Below are 27,160 nucleotides of genomic sequence, written 5' to 3' on the forward strand. Positions count from 1 at the left end.
TATGGGGTGAATTTTCTGTGAGCTTAATTGGCAAGTGTGGAACACGGATCTGACCTTAGCGAGGCTGACATTTCTAACTAGTCCACTGCTTGATTTTTTTTTCCCCCTTTTTTTTTTTTGATGTCATTTGGGAGGTATGGCCTATCCCCGGTGAGCGACGAGGCCTTTTCCTCAACATGCAGTCCTAATTTGTCTGGTTCATGTTTGGGTTCCACTGAGGTTTCCTGGTTCTGTCCACAGTTCCGGCCCATTAAGTTCCCTGCTCCCACATCATGCTCAATTTCATATGGCGCAACTGCTGCCTCTGCCATCACTATGCACTTATGGCTTTGCTAATGCTAGTTGGTATTTTACTTTGCTCAGCCTTTATATGACGGCAGTGTCACAAAATTACACTTTGTTTCTGCTGAATCAGCCTGCAGCAGTGTGTTTACTTCCCTAATCTCTTTACTGGGGAAACAGAGGAATGTTGACTTGGCTGTCCAAATATTTTCCTGATATTCACGGTTGCTCATGGTTTTGTAATGGGTCTTTTTTATAGCTGTCAGTGAGGAATGCCGGCTGTGGGTACTGCAGTAAAACCTCTCACGGCAATAGCATCATAGCATGGATTACAGAAGTGTATGGATGTGTTTGTGTGCATGCGTGTTATGCGCCCACAAATTAATGAAGTTAAGCTTGATTTGGGTTTTTTTGTAGGTATACTTGCATGTGTTAGTGCGGTTGCATCTGTTTTGAGTGAAGGTTTGTGTATTTATTTGTTGCATATGCTTGAGAGGGGAAAAGGAAAGACGCTAAGCTCGCCACAGTCCAGGACGTTGTTTGATTTGTGCCTGCTTTGACATGATGACCCAGGGTCAGGAAAGGAGCCGATGGAGAGGAGACCTGATTGATCATGCCAGACCGTGCCGGCCGCAACAAAGGTACCTGGACGGCACGTCTATTTGGTGAATCAAAACTCCCCAGACCCTTGTTCCCCCTGATTTCTTTTGTGGAGTAGGGGATGATCTACAGCGCTCTCCTCCACATTTCTCTTGAGCATCCCAGCAACATGACGCATCATTGGAAAATGGGGAGCAGGCTCACGCAGAAGCCCTTTTCTTTCCGGCAGCTTGCCGTCTGCGCAGCACATTGCACCGCTTCACCCTGCGTCAACATGTCTTAGATTAGCGTCGCAAGAGCCACCTAGCATCTGGAGGTCAGAGTCTCCTTCGGTGTCAATGGGACCGGGACCATCTCCTGAATCATGGCCCCTCTTTATCAACCCTCTGACAGGCAGGGCTAGAAAATGTCTTTAATGTTTGGGTTAGGGAGGGACTCCGGAGCAGCAGGCTGCTTTTCATGCCTCGCGAGTGCTGCTGAGAGCCTTGCAAAGAGTTGAGATTTGGTTACAATTGAATTAGGCTGAGGATCTGGCCTACAACAGGCTGCAGTCTGTGCCAGTAGTGCAGTGTAAAAAACAGAGAATCCAGGATCACTTTGTGAATTCACATACTGCCTGTATAGACTGTCATGTGTCCACAAGCTGCAGTCTCTACTGTAGCCTTGGGTTTTTGTGTGTGCACACCTGTGTGTGTGTGTGTGTGTGTGTGTGTGTGTGTGTGTGTGTGTGTATGTGTGTTCTCACATGTGCATATGTCATATCATATTCACATCTTTGATTGTCTGCCAATAAATATGTTCCTGTATGTGTGAGTTTCACAGTTGTGTGTGTGTGTGTGTGTGTGTGCGTGTGTGTATGTGTGTGTGTCTGGTGGAGCAGCAGCCTGTTCTTGGCTGTCTCTGCCTCCTCTGGCAGTCTTCCCCTGCAGTCTGTGGAGGTCAATGTGATAATGGAGCCGCCGCTACTGGCTCTCCCCTGTGACCCAGCAGGGTGGACACTCTCCTTCCAGCCCTCTTTCTCTCTTTTTCTGTCTCACTTTTCTATCCCTCATTTTCTGCGTGTGCCATGTCTGTATTGGTTTCTTTGTTTTTTTTATCCTTTGCTTCTGTTTCTTGTGCACACACACACACTTCCTTCATCATCTTTTTCATCTTCCTCTTTCATTTTGAAATGGAAATCTAGAGTAGTTCAGCGAAATGGAAATAAATAGCCTATGTGTTAACACCATCACCATCTCCGCCTCCTTTCTGCCTTCCCCCACAGGTTCCAGGACATGGTGAGCTACTTTGGGCTCAAGCCGAAGTCCGGGGAGAAGGAGGTGGCCCCCAGTTACGTCTTCATGCTCTGGTACGAGTTCTGCAATGACTTCAAGAACACCTGGAAGCGAGAGAGCAAGAACATCTCCAAGGAGCGGTGAGTTGGATTCCGGCGGAGTTGCTCCATTTCCCAATTCTCTGTTCAGTGAAGGTCGTGAAAACTTGAGTGATAGACTTGGTAAGCCTGCCAATTCTGTTTAGTGTCCGGTGGAGAGATTTGTTTGAAAAATTGGTTTCTTTCTGAGTCAGTGGATGCACTCCAACTCCAACAGCTACCAAAGTGAGAATTAACCATCTCATCCTCGGATTAGACCGCTTGTCTTCCTCACCTTTGCATGGGTGCTGAACAACCCCTAGACATGTCAAATTAACACTAATTGTACACGGGAGATGTGTCGATGGTGGGTTGTAATTAAAGCAGACCATCAAAGAGGAGGCACACGAGCGCGGCCGAGGCCTCGGTCCTACGTCTGAAAGGCTAGGCTTGAATTTATGACGTTCCCTCTGACCTGAGGCGTCATGTCGGGGGGGGGGGGGGGCGTCCCACCGAGGGACAGCAGACCCTCCTGGCGGCCGCCTGGCTTTGCTAGCGAGGGGACGGGGGTCTGTGGTCATTAAAGGCTGCGCGCTATGGGAGAACTGTTAAACACTGTCATGATGCTGGACATGCAGCCCAAAGGGCAGGAGCGCTGCACGTGGGCAGAAGACTTAGACGGACAGCGGCTGCACAGGACCGAAGCCGGGCCGGGCCGGGCCGGCTTCCTTGAGCTGTCCTGACTGACCAGACTGTATGGTCATATGCTATTGTAGTCTTAAGAATCATGTGGTGCTTTCATGGCTCTTTACACTCTCTACACTGTAGGTGTAGATGAATTTTTTCAAACTGTGAGCGGTTGAAACGTGTATCTAATTTTATATTTGGCGTCCACACACCATAAAGAACGCACACTCAGTCAAAACAGCTTTACTATCTTTGAACCGAGCCTTCCCTCCCCGTGAGATGGTAAATTCTGTGGAGGAGTTAATGCTTTCACGGCCCTGCCATGGATCCATGTGCTCTCTCTTAATTGTTTACTAGGTAATCATGTCTCACATTACCCACAGCTGATTGTGCTTATGTACAATTAACTTTATTTTAAATACTGTTTGCACACTCATAAAAGCCAAGTGTTTTTAAAGACTGCCTCATTATCTCATCGACCCACTGTCATCCTGCCCTGCTTCACACTTGTGGGGCTTTCACTGGCCACAAACTGCAGAGAGGGTCACCGCGTTTGTGTGTGTGTGTGTGTGTGTGTGTGTGTGTGTGTGGAGTGCTACATGCCTCCATGACACAGTCAGAGTGCCCCAAGGGGGATACTGCTCTCCAAACAACTTCAGTTAGGACAGATTGATGAGAGGCCACTGTATCTACATTGTATTAACAAGTTAAATTAGTTCAACTCTCTTGGTTTTAGTCCTGGTACTTGCAGTGCGTAGTTCCAGTTTAGGACTAGGTTAAAGGCAGGATCTAGATATATGAAGTCATAGATTTCAAGCTAAACGTTTTGTTTATTTTTCATAGGTTGAAGGAAGCTCAGGAGAACATCAAGAAGATCACCGCGGAGAAGAGAGTCGAAACCAAGAAGATCAACGCCAACAGTCTGGTAAGAACTGATCTAAGTGGAATTGCCTGAAAGCTCCTTTTTCCTGTGTCTGTGCTGAAATCAATACAAGCGCACTGAATCCTTCTGTGATGTGTCTTTCTTGCCAACAGAAAGAGAGACTGCGGCAGAAGGAAGCCAGTGTGTCCTCCAGCTGAGTGAAATGATGAGCGACAAAGCGACAGAAGAAATGAGGACTGGTGGCAGAAAGAGAGGTAGAGGAGATAACAGATGACAAAGCGTGCAGGCCTCATCCCTCCTGTATTCACCACCTGCCTCTGACCCAACATCATACCTCATAGCGTAGCGTACCCTCTGTGCCCCTTATGGACTCACAACCGAACCTTGCCAGACCCTCACTAGCCCGACTGCCGTACCTCGGTCCTACTAACAGCACTGGACACAACCACTCTTTCTCTGATCAGCGGTGCCTGGTCCGCGAACAACCCACCCCACCTCCCCCACCTCCCACCCCACAGAACACATGCACTTTGTACGGGCTGCTCCCCAGTGGAAGAAGAGGACCTTTTTGGTGCAGCCGCTCTGCAGAGCTACAAGCCCGGCCTGCACCGAGGATGCACGGCTGACACAGCCGGAGTGATGAGAGTCCGAGAGGTCAAAGGTTGACCTCATTCATCCAGCCTGGCGTGACCTCTGGGTGCCCAGCTTGTGAAAGGCCGCAAGGGGTCAGTGGGATTGCCAGCTGGCACATCCACACCGGTGACCCTACACAAGCCCCTCTGGGATCTACAGGAGCCGAGAACCCCTCCCCTCCTATACTGTAGACGTTACATAGAACAGCATTTAAGCTCAAATATATTCAAAATGTTAGAGATACATACTAGTCCGTGTTGTCGCTGTGCTATATGAACAAATATGGCTGCCGGGTGATGTTTGCTCAGAGGAAAATCACTGTTGACAGAACAGAGCAGTATTCCAAGAATGACGAGGAATGAGACAGCAGTGTCCACTGTACTTCGCTTTAAAGAATAGCTTTTCATTCTCCGCGGCTCGTTGCAAGTCTTGTAAATACGTTTCATGTTTTAGAATTAGCAGGGACTGTGCGGTATGTTCTGCTGATGTAGCCGTATAAGGAATATGATATATGATCTGAACTGGACGTAAAGCCCGGATGAAGACATGTTGTATATAAACTCATGTGCGTACTAATCAGTAGGTGGTGGTTTCACTGTATTCTGTTGCACTGCACCAGACTGACCTCTCCTGGGTGAGGGCCAGAGAATAGCAGACCCTATAGCAGCAAAAATCTGGCCCCTAGCCTTGGCCCCTAAATGCATACACACACACACACACACACACACACACACACACACGTGTACTCAAAAACATCAGGCCAAGATGAACAAATGACTAGGAAGAAGGCAACAGGTCTTGGCCCTGCACCCATCTACCCAACATATTAAATGTATATTATGCAGAATTGTTCATCTCTTAATGAGTGCTGTACATGACACTTCTGTCTGGCACAGTTTTAAGCACTTTCCTGCTTGTAACAGCTGTATGTAGTAGCTCGCTGTGCCACATTCCCCTGTGCGTTTTTTTCAAATGTATTGCACTTTTTTGCACCTCTTTTCCTATGCAATGATATGGTTTCCTTGTTATGATGATGAGATTTATGAATTGTATTGCATCACAATGAAAGCATCCATTTTGATTTTCTTAAATGTTATTTTTAAGAGAGCTGTAGTATATGTATTGAACTAAATATGTTTTATTTTCACAAATGTAAGATGTAAGCATTTGAGGACAGAATAATTATGCTCCTGTATCAGCCTGGATAAGCCTCTATTTATGTAATGAAAAGATTTATTTTATGCCAAAAAAACATCTGCTTTGTTCCCTTTGAGGCTGTATTTTTATGAGATGTAATTTAATTGACTTTGAGAAGCTGCCTGATAGGTCCGTTGGATAAAAGAAATACTTTCATATGGATGTTACTTGTATGTTGAGCCAAGATTTATGCCCACTGATTTGCGGTATACTTGACCATATGTGGGGAGTCATTTGCATAGAATGAAGACAATTGCCTTTTCTGTTTAATCTTGGCCTGGAGAGAGGGGGCTTTTATTTTGTGCAGTTAGAACATTTAAGCATATCAGCTGAAGCCATGCGAGTTGTTATACCTCAGACAGGTTCCATTATCAGATTATCCATAGTAAAACTGCACCTTGAATTACTTTTTTACCCTCCAAAGTATTTCACGTGTGCCATTCATTTTGTATAAAATAAAGATATTTCATAACTTTGAAGTAAAACAACACAATTTAATGGGTTTGAAAAACAAAATGAGCTAATACTGAACAATGAATTGTTATAGCCTCTATATCTCTGTTGGTTCCTGTAGCCTTAGCTCTCATATGGGTGCTCTATCATTTTATGGAATTGTTTTCAAATTAAAGATCAAAATAATGGATGCAGAACGAGGCCTCAGCCTCAGCCTCAGCCAGAGGAGTTTGGATGAAGACTTGCACCTTGAAACATGTGTTAACCTAATTTCTCTAAATTTTCTACTTTCAACACTTCCTTTGGGCCTGCTTTCAGAAGCAGAGCAATGCTCCAGCATAGCAAATAAATGTGATATTTATTTCAGAAACATGAGTCATCATCAATGGTCTGGAAGATTCATAATTCAACTATTCAATAAACTATGAGTCATAATTCAACCATTCAATCAAAAATCTTCCACAGATGGTTTGTGTAGACGTGTAGACAAGCCATTTATTATCGAGTTTGAAAATCGTATTTTCTGAATAAATCTGGCAATAATTCCACTCGTTCCCAGTGCTAATCAAATTGTTTGAAGAATTTTCTTGAATCATGCAACATTTTCTAGATAGGCCTTCTAGTGGAGTGACCTGTCTCATTCCTTTGCTGCCTTATTTTAAGACATTGGCACTTGTTTCTAGAAAACTCCTGAAACAAGGTGATTTGCATTGGTAACAAGTGGAATTATCTCACGCCCTTGGCAGTTTATTTGTTTTAAGAAAAGCAAGATTTAAGACTGAATGTGAGATTAAATGAATTTTTAACATGGACATTATAGGCACATTTTGGTCTAAGATTTAAAACTAATATGCCAACAGACTGGCTATCCTAATGAGAAATGCCCAGTGGATTATAATGGAAACTTTGGAGCTTGGTTTTCACCAGTTCACATCGATTTAAACCGCCTGGTGCGCTTATGTTCCTTTACTCATTGATCAAGCACTGATCAATAAAGCACCAGTTGATGTTGAGAAAACGGTTAGTTCCGGGGTCCTCTGCTTTGATTGAACAACGTGCGAAGCCGCTGTAAAATACCAGAAAAGTCACACCTGACCGCATTACTGTTCATTTAAATATTAATGCGCCAACCGAAAATCACCACTGGCAGCTTAGTGTTACTGAGCATGTTTAGCTGCTATTCAAGACCTATATGATTAGCGGAACAACGACAATTATTGTTGATTTAAAAAAAGTAATAATAATAACGTTCTTTTTTTATTACGATTGAGTGTTGCCGCAGTTTAGAAAAAATGATTCCCGCTCCATTGGCATTTGCACTGGTCACACACTGGTCTGCTGTGACTGATTTGCGAGCCATGCAAGATGACATTGTGAAGTTGAGTGACACCCTTTGAAGGGTTACTGGAGAGGACAGGTAACCACATCTTTGCTCATAAACTTGTCTACTTTTAGGGTGAAATTTATTTCAAGGTCTAAGTACGGACGTCTCAGCAAGAGGTTGGCTCCAAGCAAGAAGAGAACAGCTCATCATGGGAGAGAATATGGCTTTAGTTGGTGTTTCGGGTGATGACGTGGGATAATTTATCTGTTTCTTTTACTGTTCCATTTCATGCACTTTGCTTCATCATCAGCTGACAGCTTACAAAAGGGTTGCACAATATGTCAATATCAGTTTATTTTAGGTTTTTAATGGATAACTTAATCCAAGAAATAAACAAACTGGTTACATTAATGATGACTTTACATTTTACAATTATTTAATCTCGATAGTGTATAAACCACCGCTGTACATTGTAAGTTTTTAACTAACACAGAAACCTGGTGTCGATTTCTTCAATCGAGTAGGCACTCAACTTACAAAAAATATCTTTACTGATGGACGTCGAAATTCACAGAAATCAATTAACCCAAGGATTCTTGAAATGTCGGAATAAGCATCTCATCACTCTGACTAATATCGCCACTCATCCATCAAATTCCACATAGTGGAAACATCCAATTAAACAAACATAAACACACAAAACTACAAAATCATTTGTCTAGACGGGATGGTTTCCTGTCATAATGAGTGGGGGTATTTTCTTTCTGAACAGTAAGCTATAGACTTAAATAAACCTGGGTTAATGCAGTCCTAATTATTGAGGTGTGAAAGCCGTGCGTAAAACGTGCCCATTCCAAGTTAAGGTTCCCGTGCAGTGTTGCTTATTTTCTATCTTGGCAAACTGGTGATGAATAAAATGTTGAATGCGTTTCACATACTGTGTAAGAGGAGAATGATAGTACATGTAGACAGTCTATTTGTGTGTGTGGTAATTGTCCTAGCAAGCGGAGCATATCCCCAGATGGAGACAGGCGTTTGTTCTTGGCTGTGTGGCAACCTTTCTTCTTCTCTCTGAACAATCCAGCCATTTAAAAGTAAGAATAGTAAAAAAGACAGGACTCGTCATAAATCGTGCTTGTCTCTAGTCCAGGTCTATGGATATGCAGCGGCACTGTTTGACGCGCTGGATGCGTTTCTTCTTGGTGGATGGCTGCTGGTCCGGGCAGTTCAAAGTGAAAGTCATGGTGGTAAATCGTTTCGGCTTGCAAAACGAACAGGACTGGAAGGCGCCCTCCTCCCTGCGGACGTGCCTGGGGATGTAGAAGGAGTTGCACTGTCCGTAACAGAAGCGGTTGATGATGGTGCGGCTGACGCAGCCTTCCTCGTGGATGGTCTGCTTGAGGGGCTGCGTCTTGCACCAGTCCCGTTTCAAGTATCGGCGCTCCGTCACATGTAAGGCTTCCTGGCTGGACTCCAGCACCTCCTCGGCCGGTGCAGATGAGCCCTGCCTCCGCCGGGACCCGGAGCCCGCCTGCGGTGGCTGCGGTTGCTGCTCCGATTCGTTTGGGTTGTTTTTGTCAGGATGAGGAATGGCGCCTTGCGAACCTCGGTTTCTTTTTGAATCCACGGGAGAGGATAGCAGCCCCATGATGAAAACCATACCGCAGAAGATACGCGTCGAGCTGGCCATCCTTAGGGGGAAGAAGAAAAAATCATCACCTATACCGTTTCAACACTGTGCGGGTTACGCACAGCAGCCAAAGCTTTTACGCTGCGTAAATACGCACGGTTAGAACTTGCTTTATATTGCAGTTACACAAAACAGTAATATCTCTTAATCATTCCAGTCTGAATATCTAAGGTAGAAATATTAAATGTCACATCTATTCTGTTCATATACGCTATAAATTACTGCTAAAGAAAACCACCAAATTTAAGCATACGCATGGCCTTTCCGAAATATGTTCACTAAACCATGATCATGTCCAAGATTGCATAAATACTGATAGTAAACATATTTTTATTTCAATAAGCCCGATGAACTTAACTGGTAACTGCATACACTAGAAAATATCAGGTGATGGATAACATTATGCATGGATATCGTAATCAGAAATAATCCAAATTCACTCACCTGTGTAAGCTTCCACGTAGCCACAAGTGTGATGATCCGATCCTGTGGGTCCTTTATGGCACCTTCCGAGGTGATAGGCACCTAATAATGTCGACTGTACACTGGTGGGACTCTGGATGGGTGGGAGACTAACCACTCCATAGACTGGGGCTGGGGTGGGGAGGGGGGGTTAATACAAATTGCTCCAGCGCCGGACTGTCTCCTTTTTAAATGTCTGCCAGCTGAGATGTGCACAACAGTTCCCTCTACATTATTGGCTAAGCACGATGTAGGGAAAATCAAAACTATCCGCCCCCTCAACACTTCCCTGAACCCACTTCAAGAAAACAGACAACCAAGGAGTAGCGAGGGCAGGGAGGGGGGTGGAGGGGGGGTAAAGATTATATGGAGACACCGAGCAGGCCGGGCTTATGCGCACACATCTGGGGAAATTTTGTATTTCACAACTACCTCATATTTTAATATATTTGTTTATAAGATATAAAATATTAAAAGTGTCAGGAAACGTTCACCGCCCTTAGCAAAAGAACTATTGCCTACACTTTAAAAAAGGATGTTTCATTTTTAACACATCTGTCTGTGTATTCTTTGGGACAACACACATTTGTGTTAGGCTACTTTTCAACACATTTTAATGACAATACATTGCCACCACTATGTTATATTATCATGTTGAAACGTAACACAAATGTAGGCCTATGTTGTCCCAAAGAATACACAGACAGATGTGTAAAAATGACATATCCTTTTTGAGAGTGAAATAATCTAATAATCACCTTTAGAAGGATACTACACCACACCTTTAATTCCAGATAGGGCAACTATAAGAATATTATAGTGATACCATGGGAGATTAAAATATCCTAAAGTAGCTACGACAAGGTCACTATAAACTCACTATAGGCTCCTGACTACCACAGGCGCTAGTGAGCCATCGGTCATTCGCTGTTTAGACAGAAACTTTTCATTAGATTTCATAATCTAACGAGACATGTTTAATAATCCTGCAGTGTTTCGCATTAATTTAAACGCATTAGGCCTATAACATGCTTGAAAATTATCTGCATCCAAATAGCCTAAATTTAAAATCTGATGGTGTAACATATAGGACGAAGCATAACCAGAGCACAATGTGAACATGTGGACGTCCCACAGAACCTGGAGGAAGGCCTATAGATTACAGATTAGGTTGTCCTATGTAGGCTCTATGCCAACAAAGAACCGTTATATTGAGCTATTAATTATGCATGATAACTACAGAACGAGACCTAATAGGTTTAGGAAATAGAGATCCAGCATTTCAACAATTTATTCCGTTTAAATCCATGGTTTAAGTCTTGCTCGACTGATGTGGTACCAATATTGTTTCGTTTCGTTGCCAAAATTATTGATTTGCAATGTGTGCGCACATTCCCAGATTATTTCAATTATGCAAACGGGCTATCCGTGATCTTGAGCCCATTTTCAGCCCTTTCAATCAAAACGAATGGCTCTTATTACAATAAAATTAATTCAAGAAAATATTTGGCATCTACTTTTTATTTTTTTTACTAAATGTCAAGTGAAAATTTGATGTCTTTTATTTAATACAGGCTCCAGTGAACTATTTTGAGGAAAGAACACATTTTCAGCCCTATCAACATCTTCTGGAAAATGAGACAGCCAGACTAATTTCTATAGCATCCCCGCACCCACTCGCTGTTGCTGGTTCAGGAGATTAATAGTTTCCTGTAATTCAGAACAAACCATGAAGTCATAGGGAAGTACAAATATTTTCTATAGAATCTGTCAATTCAATTCAACGTTTCTACGGCTTTTAAAGGACAAGCCTGATGCATGATGTCTGTTAGACCTACTAGACTCTGTGTCGACATTCCCGATGGATAATATTATATTTCATAGTGTGTTTGAGTTTTAGAAAAGTGAAAATATGGTGAGCTGACACTTGCACTTAAACATCCTCTCCAACAAGACCGGCATTAGAAAGACTCGCAGTGCTGCCCATCTGCTTCACACATGGCCGTGGCCCAAGCGTCCAGCCTGCAATATTCACGGCATCATAACGCAAAGGTGGACTATCAAACCAAAGTGCATGCTGCTGCTACTGTATGACGATACTGTCACTATACTGTTATAAGCTGCTGCAGGATCAGGCGAGGTCTTGCCGTGAGATTTTGGCCCAGATCAATCAATCCTACTACACGTAAAAATGGTCGATCGATGGGGTGTGCAGAATAAATCTCATGCAATGAATTTGACCTTCCACCCCGTCACACTCACTGTTGAGACTTTTCTCCACCAAGAAAAATACAGGCTTGATTGTATTCACTGAACTGATTGTTACCTAGGCTACTCTGAAATGTTAAAGTAGGTGGGGCAAATATAGCCTTGTTTTGGGCCGGATGGATTTTCAATTACTGGATCAAAGTCTAAATATCTTAAACTGTTGAACTCAGGTACCTCGAGTTAATCTGAGCAATAAGTCCATACCCATATAAAAATTATCTTAAGTGTCGCAGATGAAATCTTTTTCACGTGTGGCCCAACTTCGGTTCAAGAAATTATGCTACAAACCACTCAATTTAACCCCCTTGTTTCAATGCTTTCAATTATCTTAATAGCCAAACAGGTGACCAATACACTAAGTGTAATGTTACAATAGGTTCAACATATGTTACAATTACGTTATTTACTTTGAATGAACAGTCACGTGATCTTGGGTTTTTGATAGAATAAAGTTTCTAAAGCCAATGATATCTATCATTACAACTGAATACAATGTTGTCAGTCTGATTCTGTCTAAAGTGATTGTACGACTCCCCCTTGTGGACAAAACAAACAAGTACTCATCATTTCTCCAAACCACACTGAAGAAAAAAGACAAACTGAGCTGAAATGTAAATGCTGTTTGAGTTTATTTGTCTGAAGCAGTTCACATGGCAATGTGTTCATTCGGTGATGGTTTTGACATTAAGGGACTGCAACGGACAGGTTATTTGATCAATACTGCTTGGCACAGAAAATCATAACATCCAACAAAGGTGCGTTGTTTTTGTTTTTTTACATTTTGTAAATGACAAAAAGAAAAGCCTCAGTAAGAAAATATTCTGTAATAAAAAAAAGAAATAGCTTTAACTCCCTCCCCAGTAAACAGTATTTTTTAGACATATATCCAACTAAGGATTATAAAAAGGTATAAATAAAAGCATAAGACTTCGATCTAAAAATTTCCAGTCATACCATCAATCGTACATCTTTTGGCCTGCACACTACAATCTAAACACTACCAAACCAGCATACAATCTTAAAGGCTGATGTGTCAATATTGCTAAACTTCTCTTAAACTAAAGCTAGAGTAAAAAAAAAGTTTAAGGCAACAGCATAAGAACATCTCCCATTAGACCCTAACATAACACAAACAGCATCTAGGTAAAAATAAATTAAACCCCTGAAAACTATGGATAATCAAAGCCAGAATGTTTTAAAGATATACAGTCTTAGCAGACAAAGAGGCCTGCATAGTACAGAGACAACATAGAAGGCAGAAGGAGGTGATAAATCTACTATAAATCTATTGGCTTAGTGGCGGACAACAGCCGTCCTTGGTTGAGAGGGTTTCTAGGGGAACCTCTGTAATGGTACACATCCTTCTCTGCTACCTGCTGCACTAGAGACTTCTGGGCTGCTGCTGGATCAATCTTACTGGCAGGGACAGAGGAGTCTACTTTGGCCTTGGGTTGGACCTTGTTGGTCACATCACCCAGAGCCTTGGGTTTACGGGCTAGGGTGCTTGGCTTTTTGGGTGGGACTGGAGGAGGTTTCTTTATGGCACGAATGTTGCTATGTGACGGTCCCACTGATGCTTCTCCCTGGTAAAGCTGGAGCTGTGGGTGAGTGGAAAGGCCACTCTCCAGGCTCGTTGCCTTCACCACAGGGCCACTCTGGCTGGTGAGAGGCTCCACGTTTCTAGTGGGCCTCCTGCTCTCTCCCAGAAGAGAGTTGATCCTGCGGACAGACTGACGCACAGGGGTGCGCTGGAACTTGAGGGGTGACCTGACTTGTTGGGCCTTGGAGGCTTTGGGAGAATACAGGGTGAGCTTGTTGAAGTGTTGAATGTGGTCTGCCACCCTACGCTTTTGGGTTTCCAGACTCTCTGGTGAGATGGGCTGTTGGTTTTGGACTTTGGTACCAATCTCTGGGAACAACGCAACTTTTTCATGTACCATACTGACCTTAGTAGCAACTCTAGGCATGATGAGCTCATCGCAGAGGTCAAGGTCTGACCTGTACGGAGTGGACTGCAGCCCGGAGGAGACACCCAGTTTGAAGTGAGCAGGACTCTGGATGTCCAGAGCATCAATCAACCTGCTGCAATTCACCTGCTCAGCCTCTGTCTCAGTTTGACCAACCACAGAGCTATTATGGCTGCTGACAGCACCAGCACAAAGGGAGCCATCATTAGCCTTTACTGCTGGACTATAATATACACCAGTCTCAAACAGCGCACTGTCAATATGCAAAGGAGACAAAGGGCCAATTTCGATCTGGCCAAAGGTGATGTTCTGGTCAACAGCCAGCTGCCTCTGTTGGGTTGGGAAGCTGGAGGTCTCCATGTCTACAGACAGAACTTTGATTATAGGAGTCTCTGGTGGAGGCATCAGGATGCTCTCAGGTTTTGTCAGGTTCTCTCCTGTGGAGCTGCTGTGGTCCTGTACGACAGCCTGGAGGTCACTGGCCGATTCTGTGAAGGCCTTCTTAATTTTCAGCAGGGTGGGACCGGTTTGGCTCTGGGCTTCAGTGAGGGAAGCCTCACTCTCCAGGCTCTCAGCACTGGAGGCACAACACAGCTTCTTGGGAAGGCTGGTGCCTGTTGGGGGCTTGGATACAACGATGGCAGGCTCAGACAAGTAGTTGTTCTTAAGGCACATGTTCATGGGGGTATCTGTGAAAGACCGTCCGCTGAAAGCCTGGGCTCCTTCAGGGGTCTCCCCACTCCACGAGGTCCGGTGGGCACTTGAGTCACATTGGGGGGTCAGCAAGTTGTCTTCAGACTTACTAATGTACTTAGAGCCTATAAAAGGTAGGTGGGATATTAGCATTAGCATATATGTTGCATTAGGTTGAACTTACAAATATTCTCAATTTCTAGGAAACAGCTGATTGGATTTGTTGGATGGATACTCACTCTTGGACTCACTTTTGTTACGCAGAACAGACGGGCTGAACTCTGCGTCTTTGGTGAAGCGAAAACTGGTGGTGCTCTCCTGAGTGGCAAGTCGCCAGCCAATGGACTCAGACCCCTTTATCACCAGAAATGGAATGAGAAATGAAAGATGAAGGAATCTACTTAGACCGCAAGGAGGATTAAGCTTTAGAGAAGTATTATTTTGTTAAAAAGAGCCCAACAGATGTTAACCAAAATGTAACGTTAAATATGTTAATTTAGTTACTTTTGTGGTTAGTTCTTCAGAGGATGATAAATTCACTCAGAAGAAACAAGATAATGGATTTTGTTGGTCAACAGAACTTTATTAAGTCAAAAATATACATATAAGACATTAGAAAATGATCTCTATAATAAACATTTAGCAACTCACCCAATGTAAATACCCAAACCAGGTTACACTTTTAGTAAAATATGTATAGCATTCTTTCTTCTGACTGTTGAACATGGTAAATCATTGAAAATTGGGTTTGAGATCAAACATGCTATGGCTTTGTAACTTACAAGTATGAACATTTCATATCGTCTTAAAAGTTATTTAGTTATTTTGTACGATTACAAATGTAAAGCTGTTCAAAAGAATGCAGATCCATCTTAAAACCATGCATGCATTATTTTGAACATGTTACCTAAGAGAAATGTGAACCTTAGAATATTACACCATAATGAAAGTGCTACTGTGCAACAATTTACCCTAAAATTACACCACACATGCAAAGGGATTATTTTTTGATTAATACAATTACGGTAAATCCAAAAGATGCCTAATGGCAGTGATTGTTGTTTATCTGTGAGCCAGATAATCAGATTGTGAAGTCTTTCAGGCAACCACACTTACAGCGTCTTTACTGCTCTTCCCCAGGCTAAAGCGCAAGCGCAGAGACTTGCGTGATGCTTCTTTTTTGCCGGCTTTAGGAGAAAAGCAACCAGCCTTTCCAGATTCAACTCTGAAAAGCAATGAATTGAAACACACTTAATATACAATAATCTCATGTAATATAAAACTAAGAATGCACATATAGCTTTGAGGGTGCGTATGCTGGGTGCGTACCTGTTGACCGCATGCCTGTTGCTCAGTCGGCGGCTCTTCCTCCTTGCAGAGGTAGTTGATTGCCTACTAGACCTCCCTGCTGAGGACAAGGCATTGTGGGAAGAGTCCAAGACTTCTGATGCACTGTATACTACAACATAAATAGAGGGAAAAGTTTAAGCTCCAGCTTGCAAAATAGCATAATAGTGTAAGCCAATTTGATCAAACAATCATCAATACCTGATCCGGGAGTGGAGGTTCCGCTGAACAAAGTATTGGGAAGTAAGTCTATACCAAGGTTCTTTTTGATGGATCTACGTTTCTTGTTTGAGAATCCAAAACTCTGACCAGATTCCAAAGGAAGTTTTCGCTTGGAGCTTGGCGTTGCAATCACAGGAGTGGCAGAAGCAAAGACTGGCAAAATCATAAAAGGATTAATGTAGTAAAAATGTATAGGATTTGCACAATTATTTTGAAAATATCCCAAAACTCATTCTGAACCAAGCCACTGTGAAGAATGAGCAGATCTTGACTAAAGCTTGTGGAAGACCATTAGCGCAAATGACAGGCAGGCAGGCAAAGAAAAGAAAGGCCAATTCAGACAGGCATTATTTCACATCAACCAAATCACACTTATCATTCACTATTAAGGCAGCTGTGAATCCATTTCAATACAAGCGCATTAGAATATTAAATCTGAGGCGAAATAAAGAGTTTGATTTCTGATTGAAGAACAAGAAGCTAATTTCTTGATGTGCAAAGTAGATGAGATGGATTACTGTTATCATGCTACATGACAGGCAACGCAATCCGACCTCAATACCTACCAAGACTGTCTGTCTGGGTGGTTTTTGTGGGTGTTCTATTAGTTTTTAACTTATTCAGAGCGCCATTGACCATATCTGAAATGCGAGACAAACCAAACCATATACAGTATCCACTGGCTGATGCTTCAAAATAACCACATGATGTATTTAAAGCTACAATACACAACTTTTTGATGATCAGGGAATGTTGATGATCAGCACAGCGAAGTTGTAGCTAAGGATGCAACGGTTTGAGATGTTAACGGTACGATTATAGTGTGAGGAAAAATCACGGTTTCATGGTTTGACTATTATTGTGCAGTAATTTATTTTTACGACACCACCTACAGGGAAAATTAAATGCACATTTTGTAATGTGCATTTGTATGCGTCATTGTGTTTTTCACAACACTGCAATACTCCTGTTCCTGTTTTTTGTTTTTTTTTGCAGTTGGCTTACATTACATTGAAAGCCCAACTCACCCTTACTTTGTTGCCTACAAGGGACATTTTCACATTTAATACCTTACCAGCTTTCATTAGACCAGACCCGTTCGAACACAGGTGAACATTGGCATTGCTTTTTATTTATTGTGGATTCTGTGGTCGTTTTCTGCTTCTTCAACGGCTGTTCTGGGCTTTACGGATGCCAGTTAGCTCAGCCTCAGGCTAGATGCCATTTCAAGGTAAACAGCTCATCAAGATGAGTGACAAGTGTTGGGGTGGAAACTTGACCAACTGAGGGGAGGAGGGAGGGACTAACAATACACTTTCTATTTCAAGGCAAAAAGTTGCATATTGTAGCTTTAATAGAAAAAATAAATCTCCAATGACGTAAATAAGTAGTCTTACCTCCTAAGCTGCACCTGCGTCTCCTCTTCATCCCTGAGTTTGTGTCCAGCTCCTCAAGTTCATCAAGAGCAGGAGAGAGAACACCAGCCTCACAGCCCATCATGGCTGGAACCTTCTCCATGAGGAACTGCGGTAACACACCTGTCACATACAGACACAGCCCAAGACTTAGTGCTATGAAGCCTCAGTTTAGACACTTAGATGACCTGTCAGTAAGGGGTCTTGAGTCATACCAAAGTTGTAGGAGTTCTCTATGAAGCAGTGGACCACTGCTGCCTGTAGCTTGAGGCGTTTCTCTGTGCTGGCGTTCATCTTTTCCGTACCGTCGCCAGAGTGGAGGAGGTTGGGAGCCAAGATCACAGATAAGTTACTGCTGTCCATCTTATTCTCTGCACTCCTGGGGTAGGCAGGGAAAAAAGAAAAACAGAAGTTAAGTATGAAGTTACAAAAAAACAGTAAAAAGACCAGCTCACATCAGCCTATGCCATAATAATTTTCATGGATGTTTGTAAATAATTCATAGAAAAACAATGTCAAATTCCACCGATGAATTAGTCCAACTGAAAATACCTCTGAGAGACATTGTGGAGGAAGTCGAAAAAGTGACGCAGGATGCTGAAATTTCTGTCAGGCAGTACACAAGACAGCAGCATGGTGGCAGAAGTCCTCGCCTCCTCAGTGGGGAGCTGCTGGGCCTTGTAGAAGGCCTCCTGCAGCTCTGTGGGTAGCACCGGCTCTGGCAGCTCCCTGAAGAACTGCTTCACCAGACCAGCAACATCACAGGGAAGTGCGGTGGGCAGGCACTCCTCGCCCGCATCCAATTTAGCCTAGGCAGACAAAACAAGGCTCCACTGTGTTAGACCTTTCCCAGGGTCAAGGTCCCTCACTGAAAGTAAGGTCAACATAAGCTATCACTCACCCGGAGTGCTTTCAGGCGAACAATGGAGCCCGACTTTCTGAACAGGCCCTCTGTGTCTACATGCGCCAGCAGTTTCATACACGCTTCAACCAGAAAGCTGAGAAGACAGAGATGTCATGAGCATAAAATGTATAAAACCGGAAAAAAATAAATGTACAAAACTCTTGAAAACAACTTCCTCCACTTGCCTTGGTACACTCCCACATTCCATATTATAGTGCGGCAAGATCTCCAGCGGTATCCCAAAAACCTTTGCCTGGGGGAAGAAAAAAAATTAGATATAAATTCTACTCCATGTTAGACTTCAAATGAGAAGGCTATAAATTGCTGAACAAGCCCGATCATCTATTTGGCACCCTAATAACCTGTCAATGGCATCACATGCCTCACTTAAACATTAATGTCAGACTTTTAGAGGCATTCAAGCCCAAACATGTGATCTTTTTGGTCCGTATTGAGCAAAATACTTAAGAGTTCCCCGTGGCAGACAGGCATTCCACTGCCAGACGATGCGAGGTACAGACTTATGCTTCTCTTGATCAAACAGATCTGAGTGGCTGCCAAACATTCCTATGTGTTTCAGAGAGCCATGATGAAAGCTACAATAGCAAAAGCATGTTGGTTCAAAATGTTGTCTAGTGTTCTCCAAGAGTAGCAGAATTACTTCATTTCAGTTCACTTTGATTCATCCAACTTGTTGGAGCTGCAAGGTTGTGACAGTTTTTCCTCTACATATTAGGGCAATACACCTAAAAATGGGGAAGTTCAATGTGCATTTGAAAAGCAACAGGCTGTCTTGAAACAAACCTTGTGACTCTTGTGAGCTAATTACCAGTAACGTACGCTAGGTGCAACAAGACTTCAATTGTTCCTTTCTGAACTGTGACTGCCATTAAATTCAATTAGGCATATCTCTAAGAGGTTAAATTCTGTTGCTGAAAATTATGTGTCTCTATTGCCCAAAATGTCTTACACCATTACAGCCATAAATCTCAAGGGAACACACTGTCCTGTTTTATGGCTTATTGGACTTTGCATTCTATTGCTGGTAAGAGAAAAATGTACGCAGGTGTGAATAATCGCAGCGAAGTTGCCTACAAAGTAGCATCTACAATGAGTGACATGGGTAACAATGACATGCAAACAAATGGGTCTCGATAAGGGGGGTGGGCATGCTTTCAACAATATGTAAATTAGATCCAACAGTCATAACAATAGGAAAGTCTGTTCAGGGCTGATACTCTTAATTTGTTGATTCGTGGCATACAATAACAAACTGTCAGAAAGTTTACCAGGCACTGAAAATAAAATGGTTATGTGTAGGCTACTAGATATAGTGTTAAATGATATTCTTCAAACTTACCGAGTGGCTAGCTGTTATCTTGCAGCTGACTGCTTTGTTTTTGTTCCAGTTCTTTGTCTTTATCCCATACGCTGTGCGTAGGTGTTGTACAGCCACTAAACGCATCACGTTTCTCTCCATGACCTTCATTTTTTCACTTCACACAAGTCACCTTTACTTTTCAAATTAACTTTGCAAGACAATTCGTCCAAGTCATCCACGCTCTTCTGTCAGGACCAAAACAACCGACACTTCCCCGTTGGCAATCTGTAACTTTCTTGTCCTGACCCGAGTCTTTCTATCACTTCCTGCTGCCTTTTAACATTAATTCATCCTCACTCTTATTAGCTGCACACAAAACACTTGGTCAATACTCCAGTTTGCTGACTTAAACCTAACTGTGAAAACAACTAAGCTACTAACTACCCAGTCCCAAGAAGATGTTGATGACTTGCCTACATGTCGAGCGCTCATTTATATGACGGGCTGCAATGCAGTTAGCTAGCTAGCTAGCAGGTTACATAAGCTAACAAGCTTCGCTCAAAAAACAAAGCCGCGTATGGCTGTCATACAACCTAAACTACAATGTACGTCGAATCAACCATTGAACTGTTTAATTTCTACTGCTTTACTCGATCCCAATCGCTCGAAAATCGTTACGTTAGCTGGCTAACTGCATTGTGCACTGGCTCGTCAAATCGGTTCCGAGGCTGTTTCCGCAGATCATTCAAACGGCAGCGCTCCCTACGTTCTGCGCTGTGATTGGCTAGGAACGGTTCGAATATCCTTCACTACGAAGTATGTTTCGCTGCCAAGGGTAGCTTGACTGGGCGGGGCTTTCCCCTTTGGCCCAATGTTTGAATGGACGATTCCTGTCAACCGGTTGACGCTCTAATACAAAACCTGCATCCCTTCAAAATGGAAAATGCACTGGAAAATTCACACAACTGTACTCAAAACCTCCTTGAGTGTACTGTACTGTCTTATGTTAGTTGGTTAGGTATGTTAATGACTTTTTATATTCGGGCTCAAACTAAACAAATGTTTACAGCAGTCCTCAGTAGAGCTACAATGTAACATTTATACATTTTGTCATTTTGTCATCATACCTCCCTTATTTGCCTATATTGGGGATGTAGCAGGCAAACAATCTCTCTCTGACCCTGTTTTTGTGCATAGCGTTTTCACTTCAGGTCATATCTGAGTGTGTGTTTGTTTGAGTGGGCGTTCCACATATTGTCAGATAGCCATATTACTGGTAATTAATAACCAAAAAATATGTGTTGTTTGAATTGGCAGTGAAAATGAAATCAAAGCCAATAGTAAAATCAGGGGAGTTTTTCTGCTTCTGTCACACCCTGGGACAGTTTAACGTAATTACATTTTGGAATTATCACAGTAGAAACTGTTTCCCAAAACTCAGGGCAACATATTGAGGATATGATGAAGGATCTCTGGGATGTGATTGTGACTGATGTGAGAGTCCTTGCACACCACAGATACTAATGCTGTGAGCCTTCAGTGCTGAGCCAGTAGAAGTAATGTAATTTTTGATTCAGCTACCGCTGTCGGGGCAGTTTCACACACTCTTCTCCAATAGTGAGCACAACACACAACCCAGGAGCTCGCTGATAATATTCAGTACCTCACCTTGAGTGAATGGAACCATCAAGTTTCCACAGTGCCATCAGGAAAGAATGTGTCTGACAGTAATATTTAAGGATGATGGGAAAGGGGAAGGCCTCCCATCTGATGTCCTTTATATGATGACAGAAGAACCAGTAAAATGTTTATTGCAGCAGGCTGCACTCTGGTTTACCACAGAGTCACAGCAATCAGACCACAACCAAACCACCAGCTGTGACTGTTTTAAACTGTACAGGACATTAACATGGTCATCGATGTCCCTGGTGTCTGTTGCATCAAGGGGCTCGTAAATGATATGTTGGACATATACTGACCATCCATGTCCTTGATAACTTGTTAGCAAGGTCAGAGGACCAATGTAAGGACATGGGCACTTTGAAAGCTTTGATTGAAAACTCATTTACAGTGAAGGTTAGAAAAGTTGGCTCTAGATCTGGAAGGCCCAGTTCAATGGTCATATCCTGTTGGCCTAGTCTTATAGAGCTTTTTACTGTTCCTGCTTCAGTTTCAGAGCAGCCATGCGGTTGTGCCACAACCTCCGTTTCTGTCAGATAGCAACAAGTGCAGCTACTTTGTCAGTTTAGTGTTTCTAGGGCTGTTTACTCATATAGTTTCCACTACTCAGGCAACAAGATGCCAAATGGTCAGTGACAACATGATCAAATATCAAAAGATACCATATGCCATATGTCCTGATGTACAGTATATGGTATGTTCTGATGAAGGTCAGGCTTTAATTTTTAAAGAAAAAAAAGCTTCAATAAAGTGTGCTGAAGCTGTTTTCATATCATTCTTTTACAGTCATCTTCATCTTTAACATCTACAAGAATATAATCTGAGAAAACTTTAATAGAAATGTTTGCAGCAACCTGTGACTTTGATTTATTGTATATTGTGCTAAGTGGAAAGTGCTCTGAAATATTTAGTAAAGATGCTAAAAGTAAATAAGCAGGTCACTACTGTCTTCAATCACTTTGATTCAACCACTAGGTGGAAGCAAATCACCATCACTGTTTCTGCACACTCTTGATAATCCCTATAAATACAGTCATGGACATAAAGACACGCAGGCAAAGATGGACTGACAGACAGACTCATGAATTTGGTATTGCTGTTAGTATCCTAGACCAAGGATTAGATCTAGACAAAGAAAGTTCTGCCAGTGGAGATTCACTTTTTACACAAGGAAAGTTTTTGGGCAATGTAGATGGGCAACAATCCAAGGACCAAGCAACACAGAGTGCCCCAGGGTCTGAAATCTGTTCCTGGCAACGGGATGTTCCTACTGAGCAACTTCTTGGGCACTGTTGTCCATCAGAGCCGCTCAAAAAAAAGTCCTGTGTAATTGCTGGTGGCACTATGCAGGCAGTATATTGTTTGTCTCATTTGCCAACCCCTATTCCTCCCCCTTTCCTCCTGAAGACAATTGGCCATGTATCGCTGCCTTGTGACCAGCCTGAATCCATGTCTGTGAGCCATTCTCATGTGTCAAGAAGAGTAGTAATACGTTTGAGTTATCCTGGGTTCCAGGGCAAGAAAATACATTTGTTGTTTGGTTGAACATGTTTAAGACCCTTGATCTATCGTAAGCAACGGAGATGCTTTCAGACCCCTCAAAATTATCTTGCGACCCCCTGGGTGGTCCTGACCCCCCAAGTTGAGAACCATTATCTTTTAACGATAAAGATACGTCTCATGGATAGATAGCTGTAAGGGCAGTTCATAGGTTAACTTCTGCTATTTTGTTCCTGTGCTTACTGTTAGTCTCTGCCAAGATGCCAAGATGCCGCTACATTTTTTTGTTGTTTCTGGCAAATTTACAAGCAGCTGTTTAGCAGGTTATGGGTAGGTGCTTTCATTGTTGCCCGTTATTTTCCAGCTATGACTCAAATACATGCCAGTAATACAGTGGTTAGAGAGACTACCTTGCCCTGCTCCTGCTGTATTATATGCTATTGCATGTAGGATGTTGCTTGTTTTCTATTTAACAGTCATAAAAACGATGGCAAGTGATGCTGTTACAAGGGTTTATCTTTATTACAATAGAACAGATATATACAGTAGACAACAACGTACAAATGTATGGATGAAAGGAGGTTGGTTGTGTGTTTAGAAGCACTTCCTGTGGACAATGGAGGGGCCTGCCTCATCGTACTCCTGCTTGCTGATCCACATCTGCTGGAAGGTGGACAGGGAAGCCAGGATGGAGCCACCGATCCAGACGGAGTACTTCCTCTCAGGAGGAGCAATGATCTAGATAAGGAACAAAGGGCATATAATTGAGTGTTCTGTCACTATATCATTCAGCTTTTGTATAAATTGATGAATTAATGCCTTTGCAGTTCTCTCACCTTGATCTTCATGGTGCTGGGGGCCAGGGCTGTAATCTCCTTCTGCATACGGTCAGCAATACCAGGGTACATGGTGGTACCTCCAGACAGCACGTTGTTGGCATACAGGTCCTTACGGATGTCAATGTCACACTTCATGATGCTGTTGTAGGCGGTCTCATGGATACCAGCAGACTCCATACCTGATAGGCGATAGGCACAAAGATGAGTTTTGCGACACAGACAAAAAAAAGTCTTGCATCCATCAAGAATCGGAGGGCAACCAATCCAATGAACATGACTCACCAATGAAGGAAGGCTGGAAGAGGGTCTCTGGGCAGCGGAAACGCTCGTTACCAATGGTGATGACCTGACCGTCGGGCAGCTCGTAGCTCTTCTCCAGTGAGGAGGAGGAGGCGGCGGTGGCCATCTCATTCTCAAAGTCAAGAGCCACATAGCACAGCTTCTCCTTGATGTCGCGCACAATCTCACGCTCAGCTAAGGAGTAGAAGTTCAAGTAATGTGAAACAACACGTAGACAACTGCAGACCTCTCATATAGGAATGAAAATAATGGAGCGTGACGGCATCGAGCAGAGCTCTTCTGAACATACCAGTTGTGACAAAGGAGTAGCCGCGCTCAGTCAGGATCTTCATCAGGTAGTCAGTCAGGTCGCGACCGGCCAGATCCAGACGCATGATGGCGTGGGGCAGAGCGTAACCCTCATAGATGGGGACGTTGTGGGTCACACCATCACCAGAGTCCAGCACAATACCTACAGCAGGCAGATAAGGCCCGTAATTGGTCAGACATGCATGCCTGTGAGGGTGAGGATTGGCAGCCAAATACAGGTCTGCCCTCTTCAAGTATGTCTCACATCATAAACTATACAATGCTGCTGACATCACTAGACACACACCCTGCCAGGGAAGAATTAACAGCCGTACAATCAGCCGTTGACAGAGTGATTCAGATGATAGACACCCTCAGAGTGTTCAACACTTGCCTGAGCACTACAAGTTTATAAATAAGTATAGGAGCTGTACAATGTTAGTAGGTCTTAAATTGGGTCCTTTTGGCAAAGCTGAAGAGGATTGTGAAGCGGTAGTGTACTGACCGGTGGTACGGCCAGAGGCGTACAGGGACAGCACAGCCTGGATGGCCACATACATTGCAGGAACGTTGAAGGTCTCGAACATGATCTGCAAGACAGAATAATTAATGTTTGTCTCTCATCCAGAGAACAAATTTGAGATAAAACTGCTGGAGGATGATATGAAGCAGTGACTGTGAAGTACCTGGGTCATCTTCTCCCTGTTGGCCTTGGGGTTCAGGGGAGCCTCAGTGAGCAGGGTGGGGTGCTCCTCGGGGGCCACGCGCAGCTCATTGTAGAAGGTGTGGTGCCAGATCTGACCGAGGGGGAAATAACAGCTCATATCAGGAAAGAATCATCCCTTGACAACCAGGTTTCCTAAATAAAGGGTCTAATCTAATAAGAAGCATCCTCTCTGATGGTGGCCAGGCAGTAGATCTGTCCAGGATGCGGAAGCTCAGCTGCCAAGAATGTTGTAAATGAGTATCCACTGTCAACACACACCTTCTCCATATCGTCCCAGTTGGTGATGATGCCATGCTCGATGGGGTACTTGAGGGTCAGGATACCCCTTTTGCTCTGGGCTTCATCACCTACGTAGCTGTCCTTCTGACCCATACCCACCATCACACCCTGAGGAAGGCAAGAGAGGGGAAACGTCAGAGGAACATTTGAAGACATAGGAAGACGCTACTCTTCGTTTTTCTCACTGATGATTTACTCAGTATAAAGATACTGTTTAACCAGACAGTGATTTCCCTCTCACTTGAGCGTACCTGGTGGCGGGGCCTTCCAACGATGGAAGGGAAGACAGCACGGGGAGCGTCATCTCCGGCAAATCCAGCCTTGACCAAGCCAGAGCCGTTGTCGCACACGAGGGCGGTAGTCTCATCGTCGTCGCACATGATTAGGCTTTACTGGGATGGTCTAAAAGGAGCGGGGGGACAGACAAGGAGAGAAGAGTTAGGCTGAGTGTTAGGAGCAGCTGTCTAAACTGCCGCTCTCATTGGATGCATAGCATGAAGGCCTATCCTAATTAAACAATCACAGACACGTTATCACTGGAGTGGTTTGATTGATGCTGTGATGAAGTGGCTAGACTTGCTACATCCAGGAAAGTGAGTGACATAATCAATCATATGACTATGATATGTATTAACTGTGATCTGCAATGCTTTTGAAGACCTGCCAGAGCTATCTCATAACTAGTCTGAAAGTATTATCACTTGCAGACACTAATGCAAGCCACTTGAATGGGTGCTATCTATAGAGTGCTAATTAGACATGCCTTTGGATGTTATTTTGGTCCTAACCTTGTTGTACAACTACTGATACTATATCTCCATAGCCATGATTGTTCCTGGGACATCTCAGGGCTGCTGAGGTAGCACCAAAAAGGGGCATAACAGAGAGACCTGTGATCTATTTTAAGCTCGGCACCCCCACTGTACCTAACAGGACGAAACAAGTGACACATGGATCTCCCGCAGAGCCTCTATCTGCAGCTATTTCAGGTCTGAGAGAGCTTGTCTCAGAGCCAGGCCAGTACCCATCTGTCAGCACACTGTGACACTTTTGTTTTACTACATGGCTCCATGCCTCAGCTGCCTAATAGTTTCATTCATTAGACCATAGGTAAATACGACCAACTCTTTCTCACTATTTGTGCACTGTTCAAAGTAAATCCTCACATATGATATATTTGCAGAATGCCCACACACTGACAGTCTTATCTAGCATTTCCCACAGAAATTCTTCATACTATGACTTATATTGATCACAGGAAATCATCTAATATTGACAATGTTAATCTCAACGCCCCATTGCAATCAATCCTGCACAAGCCCAGTTTTAACTCCATAAGTCTAGTTAGCAATTGATTACCACTTGAGAAAACTGTTAGGCAGTTGAAATGACATCATCCATTCATCTAATTCATCTCTGATCTAATCATCATCAGGTCAAAACTACAGCCAAAGAACTTTGTGGAAAAAAAGATCACAATCCACATAAATTCCATAAAATCTAATCACACAAATGACATAGACTTCTACAGCGTTCCAGAGTAACAAGTTGTGAAATGTACTCACCAAGTTGCACTGGTAGACTGATGCTTCCACTGGGACAAAGCGTGAGGTGAGAGGAGCCCTTAAATAAGACCCAGACCGGGTCTAGGGACCAGGGGCGGGGCTGAGGGTTCACACAAGTCCAAATAAGAGCTGCCAGCAAAAATCAACAAGCCAGAGGAAAATGTATCTCACATAAAGGGATGGGACTCATCTACAATGGAGAGATGCTTCAGAGAAAATCATACAAGACTGACACACTTTTAATGAAATATTGGTGGAGGATAGAAAGGTGTAAAGGTAATGT

The 27,160-nt window shown here is 43.3% G+C and overlaps 4 protein-coding genes across 7 annotated transcripts in view; 1 reads left to right on the plus strand and 3 right to left on the minus strand.

The window, feature by feature from the left end:
• Positions 1–6,325, plus strand: part of LOC139931718 (formin) — a 51,188-nt gene extending 44,863 nt beyond the window's left edge. For both annotated transcript variants that reach the window (XM_071925309.2, XM_071925308.2), the window contains 3 exons: positions 2,147–2,296; positions 3,764–3,845; positions 3,956–6,325. In XM_071925309.2, coding sequence (XP_071781410.1) covers positions 2,147–2,296; positions 3,764–3,845; positions 3,956–4,000 — 277 coding nt within the window. In that variant the 3' untranslated portion in view covers positions 4,001–6,325. The remainder of the gene's footprint in view (positions 1–2,146; positions 2,297–3,763; positions 3,846–3,955) is intronic.
• A 1,551-nt stretch (positions 6,326–7,876) lies between these two features.
• grem1b (gremlin 1b) lies at positions 7,877–9,100 on the minus strand. Its single transcript, XM_071925316.2, has one exon. The coding sequence runs from the start codon at positions 9,098–9,100 to the stop codon at positions 8,552–8,554; it is 549 nt and encodes a 182-aa protein (XP_071781417.1). The 3' UTR covers positions 7,877–8,551.
• A 3,353-nt stretch (positions 9,101–12,453) lies between these two features.
• arhgap11a (Rho GTPase activating protein 11A) lies at positions 12,454–20,411 on the minus strand. 3 transcript variants are annotated; one of them, XM_071925243.2, is made up of 12 exons: positions 19,739–20,411; positions 18,564–18,631; positions 18,376–18,472; positions 18,027–18,283; positions 17,690–17,853; positions 17,457–17,597; positions 16,626–16,700; positions 16,039–16,212; positions 15,820–15,949; positions 15,607–15,715; positions 14,730–14,844; positions 12,454–14,615 (listed from the first exon to the last, which is right to left on the minus strand). In XM_071925243.2, the coding sequence occupies exons 1-12, from the start codon at positions 19,865–19,867 to the stop codon at positions 13,108–13,110; spliced, it is 2,967 nt and encodes a 988-aa protein (XP_071781344.1). In that variant the 5' UTR covers positions 19,868–20,411; the 3' UTR covers positions 12,454–13,107. The 3 variants fall into 3 exon arrangements, with proteins under 3 accessions (XP_071781344.1, XP_078145565.1, XP_071781345.1); XM_078289439.1 differs by lacking the exon at positions 16,626–16,700 and having other exon boundaries at positions 14,742–14,844; XM_071925244.2 differs by lacking the exon at positions 16,626–16,700.
• Positions 20,412–23,383: 2,972 nt separating this feature from the next.
• actc1b (actin alpha cardiac muscle 1b) lies at positions 23,384–26,907 on the minus strand. The gene is made up of 9 exons (XM_071925261.1): positions 26,878–26,907; positions 25,564–25,714; positions 25,292–25,420; positions 24,993–25,103; positions 24,812–24,896; positions 24,308–24,469; positions 24,001–24,192; positions 23,716–23,897; positions 23,384–23,617 (listed from the first exon to the last, which is right to left on the minus strand). Exons 2-9 carry the CDS (start codon positions 25,690–25,692, stop codon positions 23,474–23,476), a joined length of 1,134 nt encoding a protein of 377 aa, XP_071781362.1. The 5' UTR covers positions 25,693–25,714; positions 26,878–26,907; the 3' UTR covers positions 23,384–23,473.
• Between the last annotated feature and the right edge of the window lie 253 nt (positions 26,908–27,160).

Source organism: Centroberyx gerrardi, chromosome 17 (assembly GCF_048128805.1).
Source record: "Centroberyx gerrardi isolate f3 chromosome 17, fCenGer3.hap1.cur.20231027, whole genome shotgun sequence".
NCBI lineage: Eukaryota > Metazoa > Chordata > Actinopteri > Beryciformes > Berycidae > Centroberyx > Centroberyx gerrardi.